At 38.4% G+C, this 25,655-nt stretch overlaps 1 protein-coding gene across 1 annotated transcript in view; it reads left to right on the top strand.

The window, feature by feature from the left end:
• SPATA16 (spermatogenesis associated 16) overlaps positions 1–25,655 on the top strand; it is a 349,005-nt gene that overhangs the window by 275,310 nt on the left and 48,040 nt on the right. The window contains exons 6-8 of the mRNA XM_056110646.1: positions 8,665–8,811; positions 17,126–17,238; positions 25,138–25,302. Coding sequence (XP_055966621.1) covers positions 8,665–8,811; positions 17,126–17,238; positions 25,138–25,302 — 425 coding nt within the window. The remainder of the gene's footprint in view (positions 1–8,664; positions 8,812–17,125; positions 17,239–25,137; positions 25,303–25,655) is intronic.

Here is a 25,655-nt window from a genome sequence, read left to right as displayed (position 1 = left end):
ACAGAGAAGGCCATTTTGTAATAATCAAGTGATATGTACAAAAGAAAGAAATCACACTCCTAAAGATATACGCACCCAATCAGGGACCAGCCAAATACCTACAACTGCTAACAGACCTAAAGAAGGACATTGCAAGCAACACAATAGTAGTTGGAGACTTCAACACTACCTTATCTCCTCTGGATAGATCAAGAAGATTAAAACTCAGCAAGGAAATAATGGTTCTGAATGAAGAAATATAAGAGAGAGTATTAATAGATCTATACAAGACTTTATATCTTCCCCCAAAAAGAATACACATTCTTTTCCAGTGCACATGGAACATTTTCCAGAATAGACCATGTGCTGGGCCACAAAGCATACCTCAACAGAATTAGGAAGATAGACATTGTATCAACTATCTTTTCAGACCAGGATGCACTGAAGATAGAAGTTAATCATGTACAGATGCAGAAAAACCAAATCAAACACCTGGAAATTAAACAACTCAATGTTGAACAATGAGTGGGTCAGGAAAGATATCCAGGAAGAAATCAAAAGATACATGGAAACAAATGAGAAAGAAGACACGAGCTACCAGAACCTGTGGGACATAGCTAAAGTCATGTTAAGGGGAAAATTTATAGCTCTGCAAGAATTTCCCAGGAAGGAAGACAGGGTCCACATGAACAACTTGACTTCACAGCTCAAGATCTTAGAAAAGGACCAACAAAAGGAGCCCAAACCGAAAGAAAGATGGCAGCCGCTTGGGAGCTTTGTGGAAAGCCAGGTATGAGCCAGTCATGATGGGGCGACTGAAACCTCATGGGAAGGGGGGCATTCCCCACTCCTCCTTCACGCCCTACTGAGGTCACGAGTTGCCCCCACGAGCGGCTCTCCAGCACAGCCATGGCTCCAGAGCACAGAAACCAATCTCGTAACTATCTGACTCTCTGCAGAAATTCTTCCAGAGTTAATAAGTAAAATACCAGAAATCCGACATCATTTAATTCCTGTGACCAGCTGTAGAAAACAAATTCTTTCACAATTCCTTTTCAACATGTCTGATTTGGGGGTGTAAACTCTAAATAATAATGGTGCATCTTTTGTCAAAACAATGAATCGAGTCAAAGTAGATAGAGTGTTAATTAGAATTCATCTGCCTCACATGCATTGGGAGGGTTGGGAGGGGGATGGTTTATTGGGGTTCTTCGTGGTGAAAAATAAGTATTGGTAAAGGGAAATGTGTTTAATATTTGCATGACCGAGACTTAAACCTGAAAGCTTTGTAACTTTTCCCACAGTAATTCAATAGATAAATAAATTATAAAAAAAAAAATCCCAAACCAGGCAGAAGGAAAGAGATCATAAAACTTAGAACAGAAATCAATGACATAGAAACCCAAAAAAACAGAAATATCAATGAAACCAAGAGCTGTTTCTTTGAGAAAATAAACAAAATTGATAACCCATTAATGAGAATCACAGAGAGAGAGATTACAAACTCTAATAAACCAAATCAGAAATGAAAAGGGGGACATCACAACAGAAACCAAAGAAATTCAGAAGATCATCAGAGACTACTTTGAAAGTCTGTATGCCACGAAACAAGAGAATCTAGGAGAAATGGATAAATTCCTGGATTCCTATAATCTCCCAAGTCTGAATCAAGAAGATCTAGAGTACCTGAAATGGTCCTATTAATATCAAGAAAATTGAAACTGTAAGCAAAAACTGTCCCCAAAACAAAAGCCCCAGTGCAGATGGATTCACTAGCGAATTTTTCAAACATTTAAAGAGGAAATTTTGCCAATTCTTTGCAAGCTTTTCCAGGAAATTGAAGAAACAGAAACTCTCCCAAAAAGTTTCTATGAGGCTCATATCTCTCTATTACCAAAAGGAAACAAAGACACCACAAGAAAAAAGAAAAGGCCAGTATCTCTGATGAACATGGATGCGAAGATTCTCAACAAAATACTAGCAAATAGAATTCAACAACTCATCACTGTCATTGTATCACTGTCATCCTGTTGTTAACCAATTTCCTCGAGCAGGCACCAGTAACATCTCCTTTGTCCTAGCCCTGAGATTTTAGAAAGTGCCACATTCCAGGCTCTTTCAGGGTCAGGAGAATGAAATCCATCATTGTTAATGGTTTTTGACATATTGATTACGCCACAGGGAGTTTGCCAGACTGCTGTGCGGGCAGGACACTCTTGGTAGCCTGCCAGGTTCCCCAGAGTAAGAACTAGATAAAAGGTTGCTTCCGGGAGCTGGGTTTTATAGTCTCTGTGTCTTGGCCATTGATGGGATTACATGGTGCCAGGGGCAGTTGGTGAGTGTAACACCTACATACTGGGAGTTGGGGATTCTGGGTGGAGGAGGCCCAGTCCCGGTCCAAGCAGGCTTGGAGATCTAAGCCCCGGGTCGCGCACACCTGGGTTCCTCTGCCCGTTCCTTCATGCATGAGGCTAGTCCAAACATGTGGAGAGCAACAACTCATCAAAAAGATCATACACTACGACCAAGTGGGATTCATCCCGGGGATGCAAGGATGATTTAACATTTGGAAATTGATTAACATAATCCATCATATCAACAAAAGAAAAGATAAAAACCATAGGATCATATCAATAGATGCAGAGAAAGCATTTGACATGAGCCACAGGAGGGACAGTTTCAGTTATTTTGGTTGGTTTGGCAGCCATATTAGATGCTTTGGGAGGCTTCTTTGGATGGAAAAAAGAATTAAAAATCATATTTCTGTGAGGAGTTTAATCTACATACTCTATCTTTGATATTCTTTCTAAAGCATCTGCTTCCCTAATGGTAAAAATTTAGAATAGTGTCATACCTGCAAATTGATTTTTTAGTAATAAATGTGTTTGTAGTCATTTGCATCTCATCTCCAATAGTGATAAATTGTAAAGGAAAGCATTTAAGGGATTTATTTCTCCAAAGCTTTGTTCTGACATGACAAGAGCCAAGAAGACATTTTTGAACAATTTAACTTTTCCTACCAAAGAACAATATAACGTGGTGAGCGTTCATATTCATCAGTGGTACAGGGCATTTTGGACAAGGGTAGAGGTTTATGAGAATTAAATCGAGAACAATTAGCACTCAAATTAATGTTACATGAGATTCAACATCTGGTAAGTGTGTCGTCATTTTGGGTCATAGACTACCTGCTAGGCTAAATGTTCATATAACTGTAATTTACTCTGCATACAAATGGAACGAGAATATACTTCGGAAAATATTTTTCTAAATTAACAGTATATAGGTAGGGATCTCAACAATTTTAAAATTTCGCTAAAAGCTAATAATGCTAACTTCAATAATGCAACATGTCCCATATCCCTGGGATCATAAAGGAATAGAAAAGACTTCTGTTTTTTGTCTTATTTTGTTTGGGGGTTTGGGGAGGTTTGTTTTTGTCTTGGGCTAGGGGGTTGACTGTGCATTTTTTCTGATATTTTTTCAATTTGATTAACGTTCCATGATTTACAAAGTTATTCATGGTTGATTTTTACCCGTGTCCCTGGTTCCCTCCCATCCCTAGGTCTGGTTCCTTAACATGCATAATTTTGTTTGATTGTTGTAATTTTGATCTCATGTGTCCAGCTATTTTGTGGTTTGGATATAATAGCTTTATGATGTACCTAAGGCTGTTAACCCCTGTCCCACACTACTTTCTGTCTGTATCTTTGTACTTCCCCCCCCCCCCCCATCGTTTTCTTTCTTTTTCCTTCTCTGAAATATACTGTCAAGAGTGAGCCAGGCATCTCCCCTTTAAACCATTGAATTTCCAGTTATTCTAAATACCACATACAAGTGATATTGTCCTGTGTTTATCTTTCTTCTTCTGGCTTACTTCACTAAACATGATGTACTCTAGGTCAATGTAACGTGTAGCAAATTGCGTGGTTTCATCCTTCCTTGCCGCTGTAAGTATTCCATCATAATATAATCATATAATGTACATACCACATCTTCATACTTGACTCATCTGTCATTGACACCTAGGTTGATTTCCATACCTTAGTTATTGTACTAAGTTTTTCCATGGATAATGTTGTGAATATATATGTATTTTTAATTAATGTTTCAGTTTTCTGGGGGTAGATACCCAGAAGTAGAGTTGTTGGGTTGTATGGCAGCTCAATTCTTACTTTACTGAGAATTGAATACTGTTTTTGAACTGAGAATGAAAACTCCATTCTGTTTTCCACAGGATTTAACCCAAACAACAATCCCACTAGCAGTAATCACAGTTCCTTTGTCACCATATCCCTGCCAACACCAATTGTCCTAAGTGTTTTTTGATGTGAGTTGTTCTCACTGGTGTAAGATTTACTTCATGGTTATCTTGATTTGGATTTCCCTAATAATCAATGTTGATGAGCATTAATTCACATGCTTATTGGCCATCTGTCTGTCTTCCTCAAAGAAGAGTCTGTTCATTTCCTCTCCCCGTTTTTGATAGGATATTTTGGGTTTTGTTGCAGTTGTTATTTTTGTGAGCATTTAATATGTCCTAAATATCAACCTTTTATCTGATGTTCTGATTCTGGATATTTTCTCCCAGTCAGTTATCTGTCTTTTAGTTTTAGCCATGTTTCTTGTGTCATGCAGAAACTTGTAGTTCATTTGTTTACTTTTGACTTACCAATGGCATCATATAGTTGAAGACACCATTGAGGTCCAAATCTTCCAGCAATCTGCCTATATTTTCTCAGTTTAATCTTCAGGTAGGATCTCAAGGTCTTTGATCAATTTTTAGTTGCGTTTTCTACATGGTATGAAATATTGATTCAGTTTTCTCAGGGCATTGGTAGAAAGTGCTTTCTTCACTCTATTTCACATATTCATCTCCTTTGTCAAAAATTAGATGACCATGTGATATATATATATATATATATTCATATATATATATATGAATTTGTCCTTGGATATTCAATTCTGACCCATTGGTCAGTGGCTTATATTTACATGCTGCTTAGATCACTATAATTTTATAGTATTGTTTCAAGTTTGGTAATGAGATAACTTCCAATTTCTTATTTAGTACAACTTTGGATCTTTTATATGATTCCATGCAGTTTTATTAACTTTTCTGAATCCTTGAAAAATATCATCTGAATTATGATGGGAACAGAAGTGGAAAGAATCTTTTTCCAGATAGTAAGGGCTATCTATAATAAGCCCACAGCCAAAATAATTCTTATGGTAAAAAACTTAAAATATTTCTGATACTAATATTATTATTAAATTCATGCCATAAAAAGGCATGAATATTTCCACTTTTATTAAGCATTTCTTTAAAAATCCTAGCAACAGAAATCAGATAAAAAAAAAAAAAGAAACCAAAGGGATTCAAATTGGAAAAGAAGTCAAATTATCAGTATTTGAAGATGGCATGATAATATATATAGGAGAACCTAAAGAGTTCTCAAAAAAATTCAAAACAAGGGGCTGGAGCAATAACAGTGGGTAGGGCATTTGCTTTGCACACGGCCAACCCGGTTTCGATTCCCAGCATCCCATATGGTCCCCTGAGCACGGCCAAGAGTAACCAAGAGTAATTCCTGAGAGCATGAACTAGGAGTAACCCCTAACCCCTGTGCATCGCCGGGTTTGACTCAAAAAGCAAAAAAAAAAAAAAAAAACTGAAAACGATAAATCAGTACAGCAAAACGACTGGTTACAAAGTGCATACACAAAAATTTGTCACATGCAAACAATCATAGAAGAAAATGATCAACGAGTCTATCCCATTCAAAATAGTATCCTCAAACATCAAATACCTAGAAATCTAGGAATGGGAGATCTATACCATGAAAATTTTAAAGTACTTAAGAGATAGAAGACCTCAGGACATGACAAAAATATTCCATATTCAGGGATTGGAATAGTCAATACTGTCAAAATGACCACCCTACCTAAGTGCTCTAATACAAACATAATATTTTGTAACCCCGGAGCTATAGTACTGCTAGTTTTGTTAATGGATCTAATTTCCACCATAATTGTATGTTTTCTCTTTGTGCACCAAATAGTTAAGAACAAGAAGTAAGTGGTAAAGCTCAAATCTTTTTGTGTATATAATAGAGCCCTCAAACATCTGGCTGGTTCTTGTAATCAAACTGTCCCAGAAAATACAAATTTCAAGATGTCTCCTGAAACACATTTGCTGAACAAGCACATCACAACCTAGTCTCCACTGAACTCCGGGACTCTGGGATGTGGGGGACCATTTTAATGTGAGTTATTAGATCTTGGAAGTGTCTAAGCAGTTAACATCTAGGAGCTGGAAGAAAGCTTTGGGATACCTGAAATCCAAAGGCATTTCTGTCCACTAACCATATATACATTGAAACTGTATGTAGATCAAGAAGCCATAAATCAAATCCAACAATCTTCCTGAGGCCTATGATACTCAGTGTCTCCCTGGAAATCAAGTTCCTTTTCATAGGAAAGCACCAAACATGGCCAGAAGACTCTAAATTAGGGAACAAAATCAAATTTTAAAGAAAACTACAGCCAAGGTACAGCTCTATCTTAATCAACTTCCAGTGTCTAAACTTTTCAGTGAATTTTAGTTTGAACAAATGTGTTCTGTATCTGAAAGATAAGGTAGAGTAGTGAGTGCAGTGGAAAGGATGGACATTAAAAGTCATGATTTATTGTGTCTATTATTTTTTGAAAGAAATATTACAGATAAATAGTGTGGCTGTATTTGACCAATTACTATTTGAGTTTTGATTTCATATTAAAAACTGACCTTTAACTAAAGCATAACTCAAGGATATTGGAATTTCATCTTTTTCCCTTTTTGGCAGTGGTAAGTAGAGAGGGCTCATTAAATCCTCTGTTCATCATCCTTTATTTGAGAAGTCTATTACAATAAACCCAGGCGTTATTATTAGAATAGAAATGAATTAAGTGAATCTGCTTATCAAGTCATGGCTGACATTTGTCTTTCTCTCAAGAGTAATTCAGAGCCAAGCAAGTCTAAAGCAGGTTGCAGAGCTCAGGACCATGGTTTGTGGTGTCTGGTTGCCAGGGTATGAATCATCCTTTTTCCAGTTACAGAGAATGTTCTCGGCAACTCACTTCCCAACTGTGCTTCTCAACTTTCTGTTCATAAAATAGGGCCAATAGCACCATTTTTGGTTTTTTTCCTGTTTCTGGGCCACAACTGGCAGTGCTCAGAGCTTTATCCAGCCCCTGGGAGGGCTCAGGGAGGCCATATGTGGTGCCAGAGATAAAACTCTGGTTACCCACATGCAAGGCAAGCACCCAACCCACTGTACTAACACTCTTGCGTCATGAACCAATTCTGTAAAGTTCTCATTAAGATATTAAAGACAGTGCACACAAAACAAGGAACGGTAGGTAAAAGTACTTAGCTAATATTAACTTTTCTGGGCATTAAAAACAGTGCATTTTAGAACCATTTTCATAACACTTTCATTATTTCCAAATCTAGCAAAGTTAGTACATGTATCATTTCCTTCTATATCTCTAACAAAGATGGTAGCTAAATAATTTGTGTTTTGTTCTCTTTTGGCAATTTTTCTCTTGTCTTTCAAATATTGTTTTCTTCAATCTTAAGCTCTAGAAGAACAGAAAAAAAACATTTATCTGAATATGGAGCAAGAGAATGGTGCAGCATTTTATTACTGTATATTTTAATGAAGTTGGTTAAGAGCTGGAGAGCTAGTACAGTTGGTAGGACACTTGCCTTGCACACATCTAACCTGAATTCAATACCCAGCACCCAACATGGTCCACCAAAACACACCAAGAGTGATCCATGAACTCAGAACCAGGAGTAAGCCCTGACCATAGCCAGGTATAGTTCCCAAACCAAAAAAAAATTGAATAGTAATAATGAATGTTTTTTTTTGATTGGCAGATTACCATTCTTTTTTTTTTTAATTTATTTATTGAATCACTGTGGGAAAAGTTACAAAGCTTTCAGGTTTAGGTCTCAGTCATGCAAATATCAATCACATTTCCCTTTACCAATACTTATTTTTCACCACGAAGAACCCCAATAAACCCCCATCCCCCACCCACCCCCAATGCCTGTGGGGCAGATCAATTCTAGTTAACACTCTATCTACTTTGACTAGCTTCATTGTTTCGATAAAAGCTGCACCATTATTATTTAGACTTTACCCCACTCCCCAAATCAGCCATGCTGAAAAAGCATTGTGGAATGATTTGCTTTCTACAGCTGGGTTCAAGAATTAAATGATGTCATGGCCGATTGCGGCCGCACGGTTTTGGATTTCTGCTATTTTATTTATTAACCCTGGAAGTATTTCTACTGAGAGTCAGATAATTAAGAGACTGGTTTCTGTGCTTCTGAGGCTGTGGCCGTGCCGGAGAGCGGCTCATGGGGGGCAACTGGTGACCTCGGTAGGGCGTGAAGGATGGGCCGGAACTCCCCCCCCATCCCATGAGGTATCCGTCGCACCCCCACCCCCGGCTCAGACCTGATAATGAATGTTTTTGATATCTCAGCTTTTCTAAATTTTCTTGTACATGATTTTATTTCGTATATTTAAAAATTGTATTTATTATTTTGCCAGGTATATTTCCTGATAGCTAGACAAAAATAAATAACCTTGTAAAGCATAAAATGATAAAAAATTCTTTTGTCTTTTACAGATCTTCAAGGTTTCCACATGTTGCCTCAGACAGCTGACTGGTCCTCTTCTCCCCCCCAACAATATCTCTTGACTCTTGGATTCAAAAACAAAGAAGATGGGAAATTTTTGGAAAAAGTTTCAAGTAGAAAGTTGCCAACATTTACTGGTAAATCATCTAGGTTTCTTTTAGTCTTTCAATACTATTTTAAAATAATATGATATTTCATATAGTATTAGAGCCCGGCAAGCTACCGAGAGTATTGGATATGCCAGACACAGTAACAACAAAGTCTCCAATGGAGACGTTACTGGGCCCGCTCGAGCAAATCGATGATCAACGGGAGGGCCTTTACCTTTACCTTATTATAATATACTACAGTATTAGTTTTATATAGATTTGATTATATATTATTTGCTAAGTTTTTCTTAGTAAGTCAGAAGGCCTAACATAGAATTTTGCCGGGTCCCAAAAAATGTCTCCTTGGGTCATAATTAACTCCTTTTCATTTTCTTTGTGGAGTTTTAAACATTACTTAGAATCCTAATTCAAGAAAAGTAATTCCCAAAATCAAACACTTTCCTGAAATGCCTATGTCTCACAATCCAACTTTCTCACCCTGGCCACACTTCACCAATGTCAAATTGCAGGATCTTTAAAGAATCTAAACGTTTATAGTCCTAAGTAATAAACATCAAAGAAAATAATGCAACCGACCTATTAAATGAAATGAAAAGTATAGAAGTAATAATCTCAAATCACTTCAATTATTTTGATGATAATAGATGTAATCTATTTCACTCTTTTGTAATTAACTAGGACCTTAAATTTTCTGAAAAGTGTTGTGTTATATAACTTCAATTTCAAACTTCCAAAAATCAAAACAATATTTGCACCGAGTGGATAATTGACTTAGTCTCAATCTTGTGGACTAAATTTACAATCAAATTGAATTATTCCTTCAGCTCTACTTGCATAATTAAGAATTTTTACTTAGTCTAGCACTGCATCCTCTAAGCCTCATCTCAACTTTGGGCTACAATCAAAGTCAATGGGACCTACATAATTGAATAAGACCTGGGAGAAAAAAGACAAGAATCAGAGACATTCATGACAGTATTTTTTTTTCACAACTCAGGAAAAACTTACTCTGAAGAAGGAAGTGAATTGTTATAGACTGTCTTTTGAATCAATCAGGAAACACAACAAAATTAATAAAAAATGTCCCTAAATGGAAATATATCCTTTGTCTTTCTCCTCGTAGATCTTCCATTATTATACATATGGTCCAGAGATGAGACTGGTACTATATTAAAGAACTATATTAATTAAGAATTCTATTTATTAATTCATCCATGACATTGGCAACTATCGCCTGATCTGCCTATTGTCTGTCGTCTACAAGTTATTCACTCAAGTCATCCTGAATAGGATTGGTAGAACACTAGATGAAGGACAACCATGCGAGCAGGATGGATTCTGAAAAGGATTCAGTCCAATGGACCATATCCACACTCTGACCAAGCTCATTGAGGTTTCAAAAGTTCAAGATGCCGCTCTGTCTAGCTTTCGTCGATTTAAAGAAGGCCTTTGATTCTGTTGAGACTGAAGCAGTCATTGAAGCCCTAGCCAAACAAGGTGTTCAAACTCGGTACATCAGGATCCTCCTTGAGCTGTATTACGGATTCACTGCCAGGATCTCACCATTCTACAAGGAAGTGTTCATCAACATCAAGAGAGAAGTTCGGCAGGGTGATACCATTTCACCGAAACTCTTCAGTGCCACCCTCCAGAACCTCATGTGACGACTGGAATGGGAAGGAATGGGAGTGAAGATAGACGGTCGGCAACTACACCACCTCCGCTTCACTGATGACATCATTCTAATAACATCAAATATCAGCCAAGCAGCATGAATGCTGACCGACTTTGACCATGAATATGGAAAGGTCAAACTGTAGCTGTATCTCACAAAGCCAATGTTCATGAGAAATGGACTAGTTCCTGACATTCCATTTGCCCTCAATGAAATGCAGCAGAGTACCTAGGTCAAGAACTCAAGATGACAAACAACGTGGCACCTGACCTGCACAGGAGGAAGAGAGCTGCTTGGAATGCCTTCAAGAGTGTTGAAGAAGTGGTTAACAGGATGAAGAACCTCTAGCTCTAGGCACATCTTTTCGACTCCACCATTCTTCCTGCACTAACGTATGCCTCAGATACCTGGGCATAGGAGAACACTATTCAAGTATGTCAAGGAGGAATAGAAAGAGCTATGCTTGAAATACCATGTTTCACTCAAGTGAGAGAAGAAATCCTGAGTTCTGACCTCCATCAACAATCGAGAATGAGGGATGCTGTCCTGTTTGCCAAGGCATCAAAAATCAGATGGGTCAGACAATGCTATTTAGAGACGACTGCTGGAATCGAGTTGTTACCATCTGGACTCCCCTGGATGTCAAAAGAATGCATGACCGCCCACCTAAGAGATGGTCAGACTTCTTCATCAAAACCCTGAACAAGGCATGCGCAGCTAAAACCAGCCCCTAGAAAGCCGGTTTTCAACCCCTGATCTGCGTGGGATGGGCACAGAGGCCCAGCTCTGGGCAGCAAAGCTGAACGGCTCCAATTCCAACAGGTACAGCCCGCTCCCAAGGGCCTGGGTCCCTCTCTGGGCATGTGCAGCTAGAAACAGCCCCTAGAAAGCCGGTTTTCAACCCCTAATCTGCGTGGGACGAGCACAGAGGCCCAGCTCTGGGCAAAAAAGCTGAACGCCTCCAATTCCAAGCAGGAGACATTCCCAACTCCTCGCCAGTGCCAGGGACTCTTTCCGGAGCCGCGGCCGCATTAGCGGCCGCGAAATACTTTCCCACTACATATGCCATAGGAATCATAAGCTAACTTCTTAGATGGAAACTTCTCTATTTTAGCTCAGCCACTAGAAACACAGTAGCCAATAACTCATAAGCATATCTTAACTCACACTGCATATCAAGCAGAATAGTAACACTGAACGTGAAGGACTAAACCACACCTCTCACAATGGTAAAGCAACGCAAAAGCCCACCAAACTTTCATATTGAAGAGTCTAGCCCAGATGACACCAACAGTACTGTAGTGTTTGACAACCTCTCTGAAAAGGAATTCAGAAGGGAGCTACTTAGGATGCTTAGGGAATTAAAAGAAACAATGGAAAGCAATGCCAATAGAAGACAAGAGGATCTGAAGGCAGAAATGAGGAAAATGCAATCAGAAATGTCAGACCTGAAAAATCTCGTAGGCGAATTGAAAAGCTCAGTGGAAGGCCTCAGCAGCAGAGTAAGAGCAGCTGAGAACAGAATCAGTGAGCTCGAAGATGAAGTTCAGAGACTCTCCAGAAAAGAGCAGAAAATGGAAAAGAGACTCATAATTCGGGAACAGATAGCAAGAGAAGATCGTGATGAAGCCAAGAGGGGTAACATAAGAATTATTGGAGTCCCAGAGGTACAGGAAGAAAACCTCGATGAAGAAGAAACTGTCAAAGAAATCATTGCTACAACATTTCCAGAGCTGAAGAAAACTTGTGACCACATTCAGGAGGCCCGAAGGGTACCAGCTAGAAGAAATCCGAATAAAAATACCCCAAGACACATTCTGATCAAAATGACCAAAACCTTAGACAGAGACAAAATTCTGAAAGCAGCAAGATCGAAGAAAGAAATCTCTTACAAAGGAGCATCCTTAAAATTCACAGCTGATTTTTCTGATGAAACCCTCATGGCCCGAAAACAGTGGTGGGACATAGTAAAAAAAACTCAATGAAATAAATGCTTCCCCAAAAATACTTTTCCCAGCAAGACTCTCATTCATAATAGAAGGAACAACACACAGTTTCACAGACAAACAACAGCTCAGGAACTTCATAGACTCAAAACCATGGTTACAAGAACAACTAAATGGGCTACTTTAAGGCAAGAAAGGCCCCTCAAATACACCAAATTTTAACAGAACAATGGGACAAAATCCCATAACAATAATCTCTCTCAATGTCAATGGGCTAAACGCACCAATTAAAAGACATAGAGTGGCAGGGTGGATTAGAAAATTGAACCCAACATTCTGCTGCCTGCAAGAAACGCATCTCAATAGGCAAAGCAAACACAGACTCAGAGTCAAAGGCTGGAAAACAATTCTACAGGCAAACAGCTCCCATAAAAAAGCTGGGGTAGCCATCCTTATATCAGACCACATCGATTTCAGAGTGAGGAAGTTCATAAGAGACAGTGAAGGCCATTTATTATTGATCAAAGGATCTGTACAACAGGAAGAACTTACAATAATAAATGTATATGCACCTCATGAGAGACCAGCAAAGTACTTAAAACAACTACTCATAGATTTGGAAAAAGACATCAATAGCAACACAATACTAGTGGGAGACTTCAACACTGCTTTGTCACCTCTTGATAGATCAACCAGACTCAAGCTTAGCAAGGACATACTTCATTTGAGGGAAACAATGGAAGAAAGGGACTTAGTAGATATATACAGGACACTTCATCCACAAAAAGCTGAATACACATTCTTCTCAAGCGTACATGGAACATTCTCCAAGATAGACCACATGCTGAGCCACAAAACATGCCTCCATAAAATTAAGAAGGTAGAGATTTTATCAACAATCTTCTCAGACCATAATGCGCTGCAATTAGAAGTAAATCACACACAAAAACAGAAAACTAAATCAAACACCTGGAAATTAAACAGTGCACTATTGAACAACGAGTGGATTAGACAGGAAATCAAAGAGGAAATCAAAAGATTCCTAGAAACGAATGAAAATGAGAACACGAGTTACCAAAACTTATGGGACACAGCAAAGGCTGTGTTAAGAGGAAAGTTTATAGCTCTACAAGCATTCCTCAGGAAGGAGGAGCGAGCACACATAAGTAACCTAACCTCACAGCTTAAGAGCTTGGAGAAGGACCAAAAAAAGGAGCACAACCCGAACAGGAGAAAGGAAATAATAAAACTCAGAGCAGAGATTAACGAGATGGAAACCCAAAAAACAATCCGAAAGATCAATGAAACCAAAAGCTGGTTCTTTGAGAAAATTAACAAGATCGATAAGCCTCTAGCAAAACTCACAAAGAAAGGGAGAGAGAAAACCCTAATAAGCCGAATCAGAAATGAAAAGGGGGTCATTACAACAGAAACCACAGAAATTCAGAGGATCCTCAGGGAGTACTTTGAGAAGCTTTATGCCACGGAACATCAAAACCTCGAGGAAATGGATAAATTCCTAGACTCCTACAGACTCCCAAGGCTGAACCAAGAAGACCTGGAATACCTGAACAGACCTATCACCATCAAGGAAATTGAAATGGTAATAAAAAGTCTCCCCAAGCACAAAAGTCCTGGCCCGGATTGATTCACTAGTGAATTCTTCCAAATCTTTAAAGAGGACTTACTCCCAATGCTCTTTAAGCTTTTCCACGAAATTGAAATATCAAAAACACTTCCGAACAGCTTCTACGAAGCAAATATCACACTGATACCAAAAGCAGACAAGAGATACCACAAAGAAAGAGAATTACAGGCCAATATCCCTGATGAACACAGATGCAAAGATCCTCAACAAACTACTAGCAAATAGAATCCAACTACTCATCAAAAAGATCATACACCATGACCAAGTAGGATTCATCCCAGGGATGCAAGGATGGTTTAACATTCGGAAATCAATCAACATAATCCACCATATCAACAAAAGAAAAGATAAAAAGCATATGATCATATCAATAGATGCAGAGAAAGCATTTGATAAGTTCCAGCACCCCTTTATGATGAAAACCCTAGCCAAAATGGGTATAGAGGGGACCTTCCTCAACATAATTAAAGCCATATACCTCAAGCCTACAACAAGCATCATCCTCAATGGGGAAAAACTGAGAGCCTTCCCTCTAAGATCAGGGACGAGACAGGGATGCCCACTCTCTCCACTGCTGTTCAATATAGTACTGGAAGTACTTGCAATAGCGATTAGGCAGGAAAAAGATATTAAGGGCATTCAGGTAGGAAAGGAAGAAATCAAGCTCTCACTATTCGCAGATGATATGTTACTCTATTTAGAGAACCCAATAACTTCCACCAAAAAACTCCTAGAAACAATAGACTCGTACGGTAAAGTTGCAGGTTATAAAATCAATACCCAAAAGTCCATGGCTTTCCTATACGCAAACAGTGAGAGAGAAGAAAGCAACATGAAAAAAACAATTCCGTTCACAATTGTGCCCCAGAAAATCAAGTACCTAGGAATCAGCTTAACTAAGGAAGTAAAGGACCTGTACAAAGAAAACTACAAAACGCTACTTCAGGAAATAAAAGAGGACATGAGGAAATGGAAAGATATCCCCTGCTCATGGGTCGGGAGACTTAACATTGTCAAAATGGCAATACTACCGAAAGCACTGTATAAATTCAATGCAATTCCTATAAGGATACCCATGACATTCTTCAAAGAAATGGAGCAAACACTCCTGAAATTTATATGGAACAATAAGCCCCCACGAATAGCTAAAGCAATTCTTGGGAAAAAGAAAATGGGAGGAATCAACCTCCCGAACTTCAAACTGTACTACAAAGCAGTAATAATTAAAACAGCATGGTACTGGAACAAAGGCAGAACTGCAGACCAATGGAACAGGGTTGAATACACTGACATCTCCCCTCAATCATATGCTCATCTAATCTTTGATAAAGGTGCAAGTAATGTGGAGTAAGGAAAGCCTCTTTAATAAATTGTGTTGGCATCACTGGACGGCTACATGCAAAAAATAGGCTCAGAACTCGGCCTAACACCATGTACAAAAGTAAGATCAAAATGGATTAAAGACCTCAACATCAGACCAGAAACCATAAGGTACATTGAAGATAAAGTTGGCAAAACCCTCCATGACATTGAAGCTAATGGTATCTTCAAAGATGCCACGCCACTGGCCGAGCAAGTGAAAACAGAGATAGATAAATGGGACTATCTTAAACTAAGAAGCTTCTGCACCTCCAAAGAAACAGTGACCAAAATACAAAGACAGTCTACAGAATGGGAAAGGATATTCACCGAATACACATCTGACAAGGGGTTGATATCCAGGATATACAAAATACTGGTTAAACTCCACAAGAAGAAAACATCCAACCCCATCCAAAAATGGGGCAATGAAATGAACAGAAACTTTCTCAAAGAAGAAATCCGAATGGCAAAAAAGCACATGAGAAAATGCTCTACATCATTAATCATCAGGGAGATGCAGATCAAAACCACAATGAGATACCATCTCACACCTCAGAGACTGGCCCACATTCAAAAGAACAAAAGCAACCGATGCTGGCGTGGATGTGGCGAGAAAGGGACACTCCTTCACTGTTGGTGGGAATGTCTACTGGTTCTGCCCTTCTGGACAACAGTATGGACAATTCTCAAAAAATTAGAAATTGAGCTCCCATTTGACCCAGCAATACCACTCCTGGGAATATATCCCAGAGAGGCAAAAATGTATAGTCGAAGTGACATCTGCACTTGTTTGTTCATTGCAGCACTCTTTACAATAGCCAGAAGCTGGAAGAAACCTGAATGCCCAAGAACAGATGACTGGTTAAAGAAACATTGGTACATCTACACAATGGAGTACTATGTAGCTCTTAGAAAAGATGAAGTCATGAAATTTACATACAAGTGGTACAATATGGAAAGTATCATGCTAAGCGAAATGAGTCAGAAAGAGAGGGATAGACATAGAAAGATTGCATTCATCTGGGGGATATAAAGTAACAAAGTATGTGATTAATACCCAAGAATAGCTGAGATCAGCACCAGGAGGATTACTCCATAACTTAGAGGCCAGCCGGGTATCCTAGAGAAAAGGGCAGTTCAGATAGAGAAGGGAGCACCAAATAAAGGATGTTTGGAAGATCCTCCCAGGAGGGGAGATGCATGTCAAAAGTAGACTATGGACTGAACATGTTTGCCACTCAATGCCTCTTTTGCAGATCACAACACCCAAAAGGAGAGAGAGAACACAGGGGATTGCCCTGCCTTAGAGACAGGGGGGATGGGGGGATGGGGGTGGGAGGGATATTATCCATGGTGGTGGAAAATGGGCACTGGTGGAGGGATGGGTATCTGATCATTGTATAATTGAAACCAAAGCACAAAAAATTGTAAATCTACAACTGTAAAAAAAATAAATAAATAAAATAAAGGGAAAAAAAACCCTGAACAAATGGTTTGAGATTCTTCGTGTTCCTGGAGTGAGCCGATGCCATTGGGGTACACCAGCACGTGACAGGAACGAATGGAGATGTTATTGCTCGAGCAAATTGATAACAAGTGATACAAGTGATCTCTTAACACTGAAGTATCTATAACTTTCTAAATAAAGCATTTTGAAATTGAATCTGGATGAGAAAAATAGTGTGAATGTCTACTGTTACTTTTTTGTAGAGCACAAAACTCCTTTTGGTATACTGAGCAGAGAAGATATGGTGAGACACATGGAGACAATGGGAAAACGCATCTTGCCAATACTGGATTTCATTAGAAGTACGCAATTGAATGTAAGTATATGAGTCTTTTATATTTATCTGACATACAAAATTGACACTAAGTTTGGTGTATATATTGGAGTATTTGGGAAACATTCACAAAGATTTTCATTTACAAAGCCAGGTAAGTGAAAGCTAATTATTTCATTGCTTTTGTAATTTAAAACATTTTACAATGGTATGTGTTGCAATTTTCAGCATATATTAGGTTAGTGTCTCTTTTAAAAACTTTTTCTGAAGATTCCTATCACCTAATTCAAGTTGCAGTGAATTTATTACTTGAAATCAAAAACCAAATTTGAAGAAATACACTGTTTTTTCTATTCACTTCTTACATACCTTATTATCTATACCAAAACTCAGAGTTTATCAAGCTAGTGACCACTCATATCCCCAGCCAAACGGATAACATGAATGTCACTCTAAACATTGGTATTTGATATTTGTGTATTCTAAGGTTCTCTGACCCAAAACATGGCTTTTTAACTTTTCAGTCTTAAAAAAAAAGCCCTAAATAGGACCTGAACTATGCTGTGCTGCTTTATAAATTTGAACTATTATACTGAAAGTACATTAAGGGAACTTCTAATTAACCAGCTATAAAGCTGCAAATTTCCCCTCTTTGAATATTTTTCAAAAAGCCTATAAGCTGGAAATTTCATAAAAATTTTTGTAACTTTGTATTACATCACTGATTTGATGTTCTTACCTTACAACAAGAAGAACCAAGAGGGTCATCACAAACAGCAACTTAACATCTGTTCAGCAGTTTATCTGCTCAATAACATTATTCAGCATTTTGGAAAAGATATAAAGTCCCTAATATAGTTGCACGATTGGCTGTTCCATGCATTCCAAATACAAAAGCACATTTTTACTGATTTTTCTAACCACATCGTTCTCCGCTCCAAACAATTGTGTTCCGCTCGATTATCTCTCCTGTTTCTGTTCATAAGAACTTCATCTCTGTCTTATTTATCTTGAGTTTTTATAAGAAAGTACCATAGACTGTATGGCTTAAATAATAGAAATCGATGTGATCACATTTCTAGAAGCTGGAAACTTCGGATCAGATGCCAGTAGGTTCAGGTCATGATAATGACCCTCTTTCTAATTGACCACCTTCATTACTGGATCTTCACAATGCAAGGAAAAAGTTATCTGACATCTCCACGTGGGGAACATATTCTATCAGGAAAGACTGCCCTCAGAACCTCTGTTAGCCCCCTATCTACCTCAAAAGAGATTGTATCTCCAAATACTTTCACGTTGGGGCTAAAGGATTTTGAATTAACTCAAATATTCAGTTAATTACAGCAATCTCATTAGCACTACTACAGAATTTTAGTTCTGTTCTTCACTCTCTGTTACAAACATCTGCAGACATGTGTTCACATGCACACATACACACATACACACACCCTCACCAACCTCTCCATCCTAATTATGAACCCACATACATTGCCCCTGTCATTGTCAGGCTCTAGCTAGCATCACTACTATATGACATTCTGGATGCCAGAGAGGTTATCTCTCTATGCCCTGGTTCATTGGGTGATACCTGTCATACCTTGTTACTTGTCAAGATGGTTATGGGCTGGAGAGATAGCACAGTGGGTAGGGCATTTGCCTTGCATGCTGCTGACCCAGGTTCAATTCCCAGCATCCCATAGGGTCCCCCGAGCACCGCCAGAAGTAACTCCTGAGTGCAGAGCCAGGAGTAACCCTTGTACATTGCCAGGTGTGACCCAAAAAGAAAAAAAAAGACTCCCAGATCTCACTGTGAGTGCAGGTTGGGTTTCCTTCTCTAAGGCATGCACACATTTTATAGTTATAAACTTATTTTTTCTCTTTTGAATATATACTATCCACTTGGAAATTTGTACATGCATCTATTTTGTGTCAATAAAAATTATTTGAAAACTACAATTAGCAAGATTCTTGACATCCAATTAATGTATCTTTTTGAGAATGATAATATCATTTTGCTAATCGAGGAATTTCATTAACTTGCCCATGGTTATTTCTATCGAAAATAGTTGGCGGAGATGTTCTCAAAGGGTTTTAGTGGAATTTAAGTGAATGATATTAAGGATACCTAGGGACCTCAAGTGGATCCAAATATTGGCCTTTGAGTTTTTTATCGTATGTCCAAGCCTAGCTTAATAAAGCAGGGATGAATAAAATTGGCTGCAAAAATAACCCAGCTTAATGAAGCAAGTAATGAGTTGGTGAGTAGAAATTATTCCTACACTGTTACATTATCTATGACCCAAGCAACACTCAACTGTGTTTTAAAGATCTCCCAAGGTGTGTTTTATTTCTTGCTAGATGCCAAATGCCATTCACTAGAGGGTTTAGGCATCGCACTACCTATTAGCTGTTACCCAAGTTTGTGATACCTGTAGGTAACGGCTTTTGTTCAAGACTATTCTTGCTATGCTCTGATTCACTAGGGCCAGTCACTTCATCTCTGAATTGCTTGTTTCTTGTTGATAAAATGGGCTGTTACTTGTAAGGTCCAACTCACAGAGCTGTTGACAGAAAAGGTATTCAATTCATGTGGAAATCCTTCTTACTTCCTATACATTTTTAAAGTTTTTTTTTTTTTTTTTTTTGCTTTTTGGGTCACACCTGGCGATGCTCAGGGGTTACTCCTGGCTCATGCACTCAGGAATTGCTCCTGGCGGTGCTCAGGGGACCATATGGGGTGCTGGGAATCGAACCTGTGTCGGTCACATTGGCTGCATGCAAGGCAAACGCCCTACCCGCTGTGCTATCGCTCCAGCCCCCGACATTTTTAAAGTTTTAATGATTGATTTCTGTTCAATTTTTGGTTTATTGTTTGTATTGGTTTTAGCTTGCTTTGACAAAAGGACTACTTTACAGACTTTTTTTATATAAAAACTATGTAGTAGTTTTAAAAATATATATATTCTTCTAAAATGAAGGCTATGCAAATAACATGTGGATTTTTAATTCCTTTCCTTAGAACACTAACGTGTTCAATATTCCAAAAGCTTGTGATTTGTATCAGCATATATTTAGAGAGGTGTCATCTTCAGACATGGAGATCTACAATTTTCACCTTCAGCCATGAAGTGGTAGATAGTTAATGGAGACAAGGGAATTCCTGATAAAAAGGACATTTCTATGTGTCTTAAGCAATGATACCCTTCATATTTTGACACCAGTGTTATCTTTTTATACTCCTTTTCTGCCCACACTGCACTGTGCAAAACAGAATTATTTTGACACTTGAGTCACCATCTTCTATTTGATGGAATTTTTAAAACTTATCCATACATCTTTTTATTGCTTTGGCTAAATTAATTACTTTATACTTTAAAAATAAACGTGTTTATTATTTAACATTAAGAAATGGATAGCTGGAAAGATGGCGGCCGCAGAGAAGCCTGTGGACAGCAGGTTTGAGCCGGGGGCGGGGGGCAGCGGGGGCCTCATGGGAAGGGGGGCGTTCTGGGCCGTCCTTCACGCCCGACCGAGGTCACCAGCTGCCCCCCACGAGCGGCTCTCCGGCACGGCCACGACTCCAGAGCACAGAAACCAATCTCTTAACTATCTAACTTTTAATAGAAATACTTCCAGGATTAATAAATGAAACAGCAGAAATCCAAAACCGCGCGGCCGCTATCATTTTATTCTTAAACCAAGCTGTAGAAAGCAAATCATTTCACAACACTGTTTCAGCATATCTGATTGGGGGGGGGTCGTAAACTCTAAACAATAATTGTGTATCTTCTATCGAAACAATGTATCTAGTCAAAGTAGATAGAGTATTAACTAGAACTCATCTGCCTCACAGGAACTGGGAGGGGTGGGAGGTGGGGTTCTATTGGGGTTCACGGTTAAAAATAAGTATTGGTAAAGGGAAATGTGTTTGATACTTACATGACTGAGACCTAAACCCAAAAGCTCTGTAACTTTTCCCACAGTGATTCAATAAAGAAATAAACTATTAAAAAAAAAGAAATAGATAGCTATGATGCCGGAATATTTAGTAAACATTCACCCATTTTTCATAAATGCTACATGAATATACTTATTTTTACCGATCAGATACAAAGAATTATAATCAGTTTGTCTTGATTTTACAATTTGTAAGATAGCAATTTAGATATTTTAAACAACAATTTGCTCATGTCCTTTGTAGTTAATGTTTTGAACTCTTAGATGGTTGTTGAAAAAGAAAAAAGGCCAGATGACCAGATGGTTTTTCTTGCTTCATATATCTACTTAAGTTTCTAGAAAGTCAATAATATCATAATTTAGAAAAAAAAAAACACTATCATTAGTGGGTGACCAAAATGACAGTCCCAGGTGAATCTCAGAATTTACTGAGGAACTTCCCACTGAACGTCAACCCTATTCAATCAGTAGCTCCTCTCCAATGTTATTTTCCTTTCTGGATCTTTGTCTTAATTATTTCAGATAGTATAGATTCCACTATACTTTACCATTCATTAACTTTATTGTCTGCTGTCAGTTACAGGCCTTCTGTATTGTGCTTCTTTGGCTAAGTGTTAAAGAGTTAAAATAATAAAATTTCTTGTCATGCATGAAGCCTTCTTCACAGGCTGACTTGCCAGGAAATGACCTAACTAACCATGTTTTTAATACCTCGTTAATTTTACTTTTAATTTCCTTAAAGTGAAGCATAAAAAATGTTTACATATGCACATCTGAAATGAACAGTGATGTTTTCTGCTTCTATATTTTGCAATTAGTGTTTCTATAAGTTATGTCAAATTGAAATACATTCTAAATAGTTGATTTTCAGCAGTGTTACATAGTGTCACTCTTTTGACAAACATTTAACCGTACTTGCTATTAGACCTATGCAATTCTGTTAACTGAAGCCCTCATTGAACTTGCTATTTACCTAACCTTCACTGTACCTGTGTGAGGTTTTAACTTCAGTCTTAGCCACTTTATTACACTCTGCCCAACAACTAAAGAGCCCTTTGATCACCTCCGAAGCAAGCCTCATTGGTAGGGCTGCTTCCCTTTAGAATTTCCTTTGCTAGTGAAAGAATGTTTAAGCTGCCTTCTTCATTTTTCATTATTTCCTTTATATTCTTAAAGCAAACTGCATTAAAACATCCTTGCTGGCTGGTATAGATATTGATTTTTTATATCTTTGTCTCTCAAAAACTGCTATCTCATAAAGATAAAATATTAATCTACAGTCTCCTGATAACCCCAAACTGAATTTAGCTTGGGACCAGATAATTTGCTATACGCAGTCAAGTATATTCTTCCCCTCGTATTTTATTCACAAGGAGCATTTCCTGTTTTGCTATGCATCCCACAATCGAGCTAACAAAGCACCATTGCCTTCCACTATTTTTATTTTCCTGATGTTTTGGAAAATTACACTGATAGATTACGTTCCCAAGCAGGCTGCTGTTGTTTCTGCTCTTTGGAATAGAGTCACTACACCACTTCCCTGCAACTAGCCTCATTGTTTATTTTAAAGAAGAACAAAGAAAGCAATTTTTCTTCAGAAAGAAAACTGTTTCTCCTGCAACTTGCTTTCCTCCATTTGACAGAATCCCATTGTTTAGCTACATGTTTAAACTAAGTGGGTAGGCTAGCTATTTTGTCAGTTCAGAAAAGGAATCCCAAATCCACAATCTGCAATCATCAGTCGTGTAGGTTCGTGGATTTTCAGATAAGTGATTAATCGAAAAGAACAAACCTGCAAGAGTTAGAGACACATAATTCAACAGCATACATAGATGTTCAGAAAAAAGTAAAGCAAGAACAAAGTAATAGTATTCAACCTTCCTTTATTACCAAGAGTCTAGAAAGGTGCCAGCTTCTACAAGTTGCTATCAATCGGAATATGAGTATGACATTTCAGAAAGAGCCTCTTTCTAAATTCAAGCTGAAATTCAGATGCTCTTTGCAATATCCTTCTAACATATTTTCCTTTAGGATTCTATTTTAAGAAAAAAAATCATGTCTGCCTTAACTAATTTTTGAGAAAAACTTTTTTTTTATACTTACCACATACGGTCCAGCTTAAATACTTAGTGTTCAAGTAGTGGTTTTATCTCCAACTTTGACTTGAGATATTTGAATATTCTAGGAGATACCTCGCCAAAATCCATATTTCTAAGGCCACACAAATCTAGTGGTTGAAAGAATAAAGACCCAAATTCAGTTTAGCTAATAAGCAAGCCTAATAATTTTGTCACAGGTGGTTCAGGAAACTATCATAGAGGGGCTATCACCTTCAGTCTTTCTCTTCTGAGTACTTGGTCATGGAATGCAAGCCCTGAGTTCAGTCCTCATGTGACTTTCCATGTCTTACCACCCTCACGGTCACAGGTCACAGTCCTTCCATTGTTTATCAATTTGCTCGAGCGGGCCCAGTAACATCTCCATCGTGAGACTTGTTGTTACTGTGTTTGGCATATCGAATACATCACGGGTAGTATGCCAGGCTCTGCCGTGCGGGTGAGATACTCTCGGTAGCCTGCCGGGCACTCCGAGAGGGGTGGAGGAATCGAACTCGGGTCGACCATGTTGGCCGCTTGTAAGGCAAACACCCTACCGCTGTGCTATCGCTCCAGCCCTCACACAGAAGAAATACAAGGCTTTTCCCTTAAGCCTTGGATATCCTTAGAAGAATTCCTCTCTAAACTGATATGTGATAAATTAATGACAAACTTCATCTTCCCTATCAAGAATTACAAGTTGTTTTAATTTTTTTAGAGAAATAATACAGGGGTTAAAATATATGTCTTCAATACAGCTGACTTCAGTTTGATCCCTAGTACCCCAGATATACTGAGCACAACCAAGTTACCCCCAAAATATTGTTTAACTCTTAATATAATAATATCTGAGACAATCCAGTAAATTTATGAGGGAATATGGTCCCTACAAAAGTTCACACTCATCAGTTTCATGATGGAGAGCTAAAATTAGCCAATAAAAGCGAAACATAAATCCAGAACTGGAGGTAGAAATGATATATCAAAGGATTCTATCACTTAAAGCAAGAACAAAGTAATGGTATTCAAGCTTCCTTTATTCCAAGAGTCTAGAAAAGTGCCAGCTACTAGAAGTTGCTATCAATCAGAATATGAGTATGACATTTCAGAAAGAGCATCTTTTTAAATTCAAGCTGAAATTCAGATGCTCTTTATAATATCCTTGCATGTGGAGGACCCAAGCTTGAGCCCTCATACTCATGGCTCTTAAGAACACTGCCAGATATAGCCCTGCTCCCTCCCAGTACTGTACTTCTAGCAGTGAATTCCTATGTTCTGAGTACTGCTGAGGAGACTCTCTCCAAAGGAAAACAGAACTAAAGATCTCAATGTAAGTCATTGGGATAAATAGAATTCAGCTTGCCACAACATTTTCTCATTATTCAACCTGCATTTTTAAAAAAAAGTATATTCTGTGTGTTCTGTTATCAAGAAGAAAAATATGGTGGTAACTCAGCTTTTAATGATACCTTTGAGATTTAGATATCAGCAGTGCCAAGTCACCCTCGTACTCCACACAGTTCTGTGGGAATCCCACTGGGAGAAAAGATAGCAAGCTCAATGTCAGAACTCTCGAGTCTTCAACCACTAGGCAGAACCTTCTCAAAAATCCTGCAAACTTATTTTTACATATATACATCTAGTTGAAGGAAGGTTAGAGACAATACTTAAAAATAATAAAAGGAAACCTTTGCTTTTACTAAACAATATTGCTTCAAAAGATATGACAACAAGCTCTGGCTTCAATTCCGAGAGAGAGAGAGAGAGAGAGAGAGAGAGAGAGAGAGAGAGAGAGAGAGAGAGAGAAAGGGAGGGAGGGAGGGAGGGAGGGAGTTCTTAATTCTGTGGCTGTGTTCTAAAACGTTTTCTTATCCTGGGTGACTAGGGGAGTTTCCGGGTGTGCTCAGGTGTGATGGAGAAGTTGCAGTATGCCAGCCTCCTGAGCCGGCTACAAAGAGTCAAGGAACAGTGCCAGGTGATCAATCAAGCAATGGCCGAGCTAGCGACCATTCCCTATCTACAAGACATCAGTCCACAAGAGGCAGAATTGGTAAGTATTTTGTTTCTCTTTGTTTAAGGCTTGCACAGTTTCAAGCCAACAGAAAAGTGATTTGATCTGGAAGAGGGCTGGGCGGGTGAGAAGTTGTGATAATGAATGCAGTTGAAAAGTAAACTTCCCAACACTCATGACATCTTCTAATGTGACTGGAAAATGCATAGAGGCATTATGTGTATGTTTTTCATGCTCACACTTGACTTTCACTTCTTTCTTTTTATATATATATTTATTTATTGAATCACTGTGGAAAAAGTTACAAAGCTTTCAGGTTTAAGTCTCAGTTATGCAATGATCAAACACATTTCCTTTCAACAGTACTCATTTTTCACCACCAGGAACCCAAA

The sequence above is a fragment of the Sorex fumeus genome, unplaced genomic scaffold (assembly GCF_029834395.1).
Source record: "Sorex fumeus unplaced genomic scaffold, SorFum_2.1 ptg000010l, whole genome shotgun sequence".
In the NCBI taxonomy this organism is placed as follows: domain Eukaryota; kingdom Metazoa; phylum Chordata; class Mammalia; order Eulipotyphla; family Soricidae; genus Sorex; species Sorex fumeus.
The sequence above is the reverse complement of the archived record's forward strand: the minus strand, read 5'-3'. Positions and strand labels throughout refer to the sequence as shown.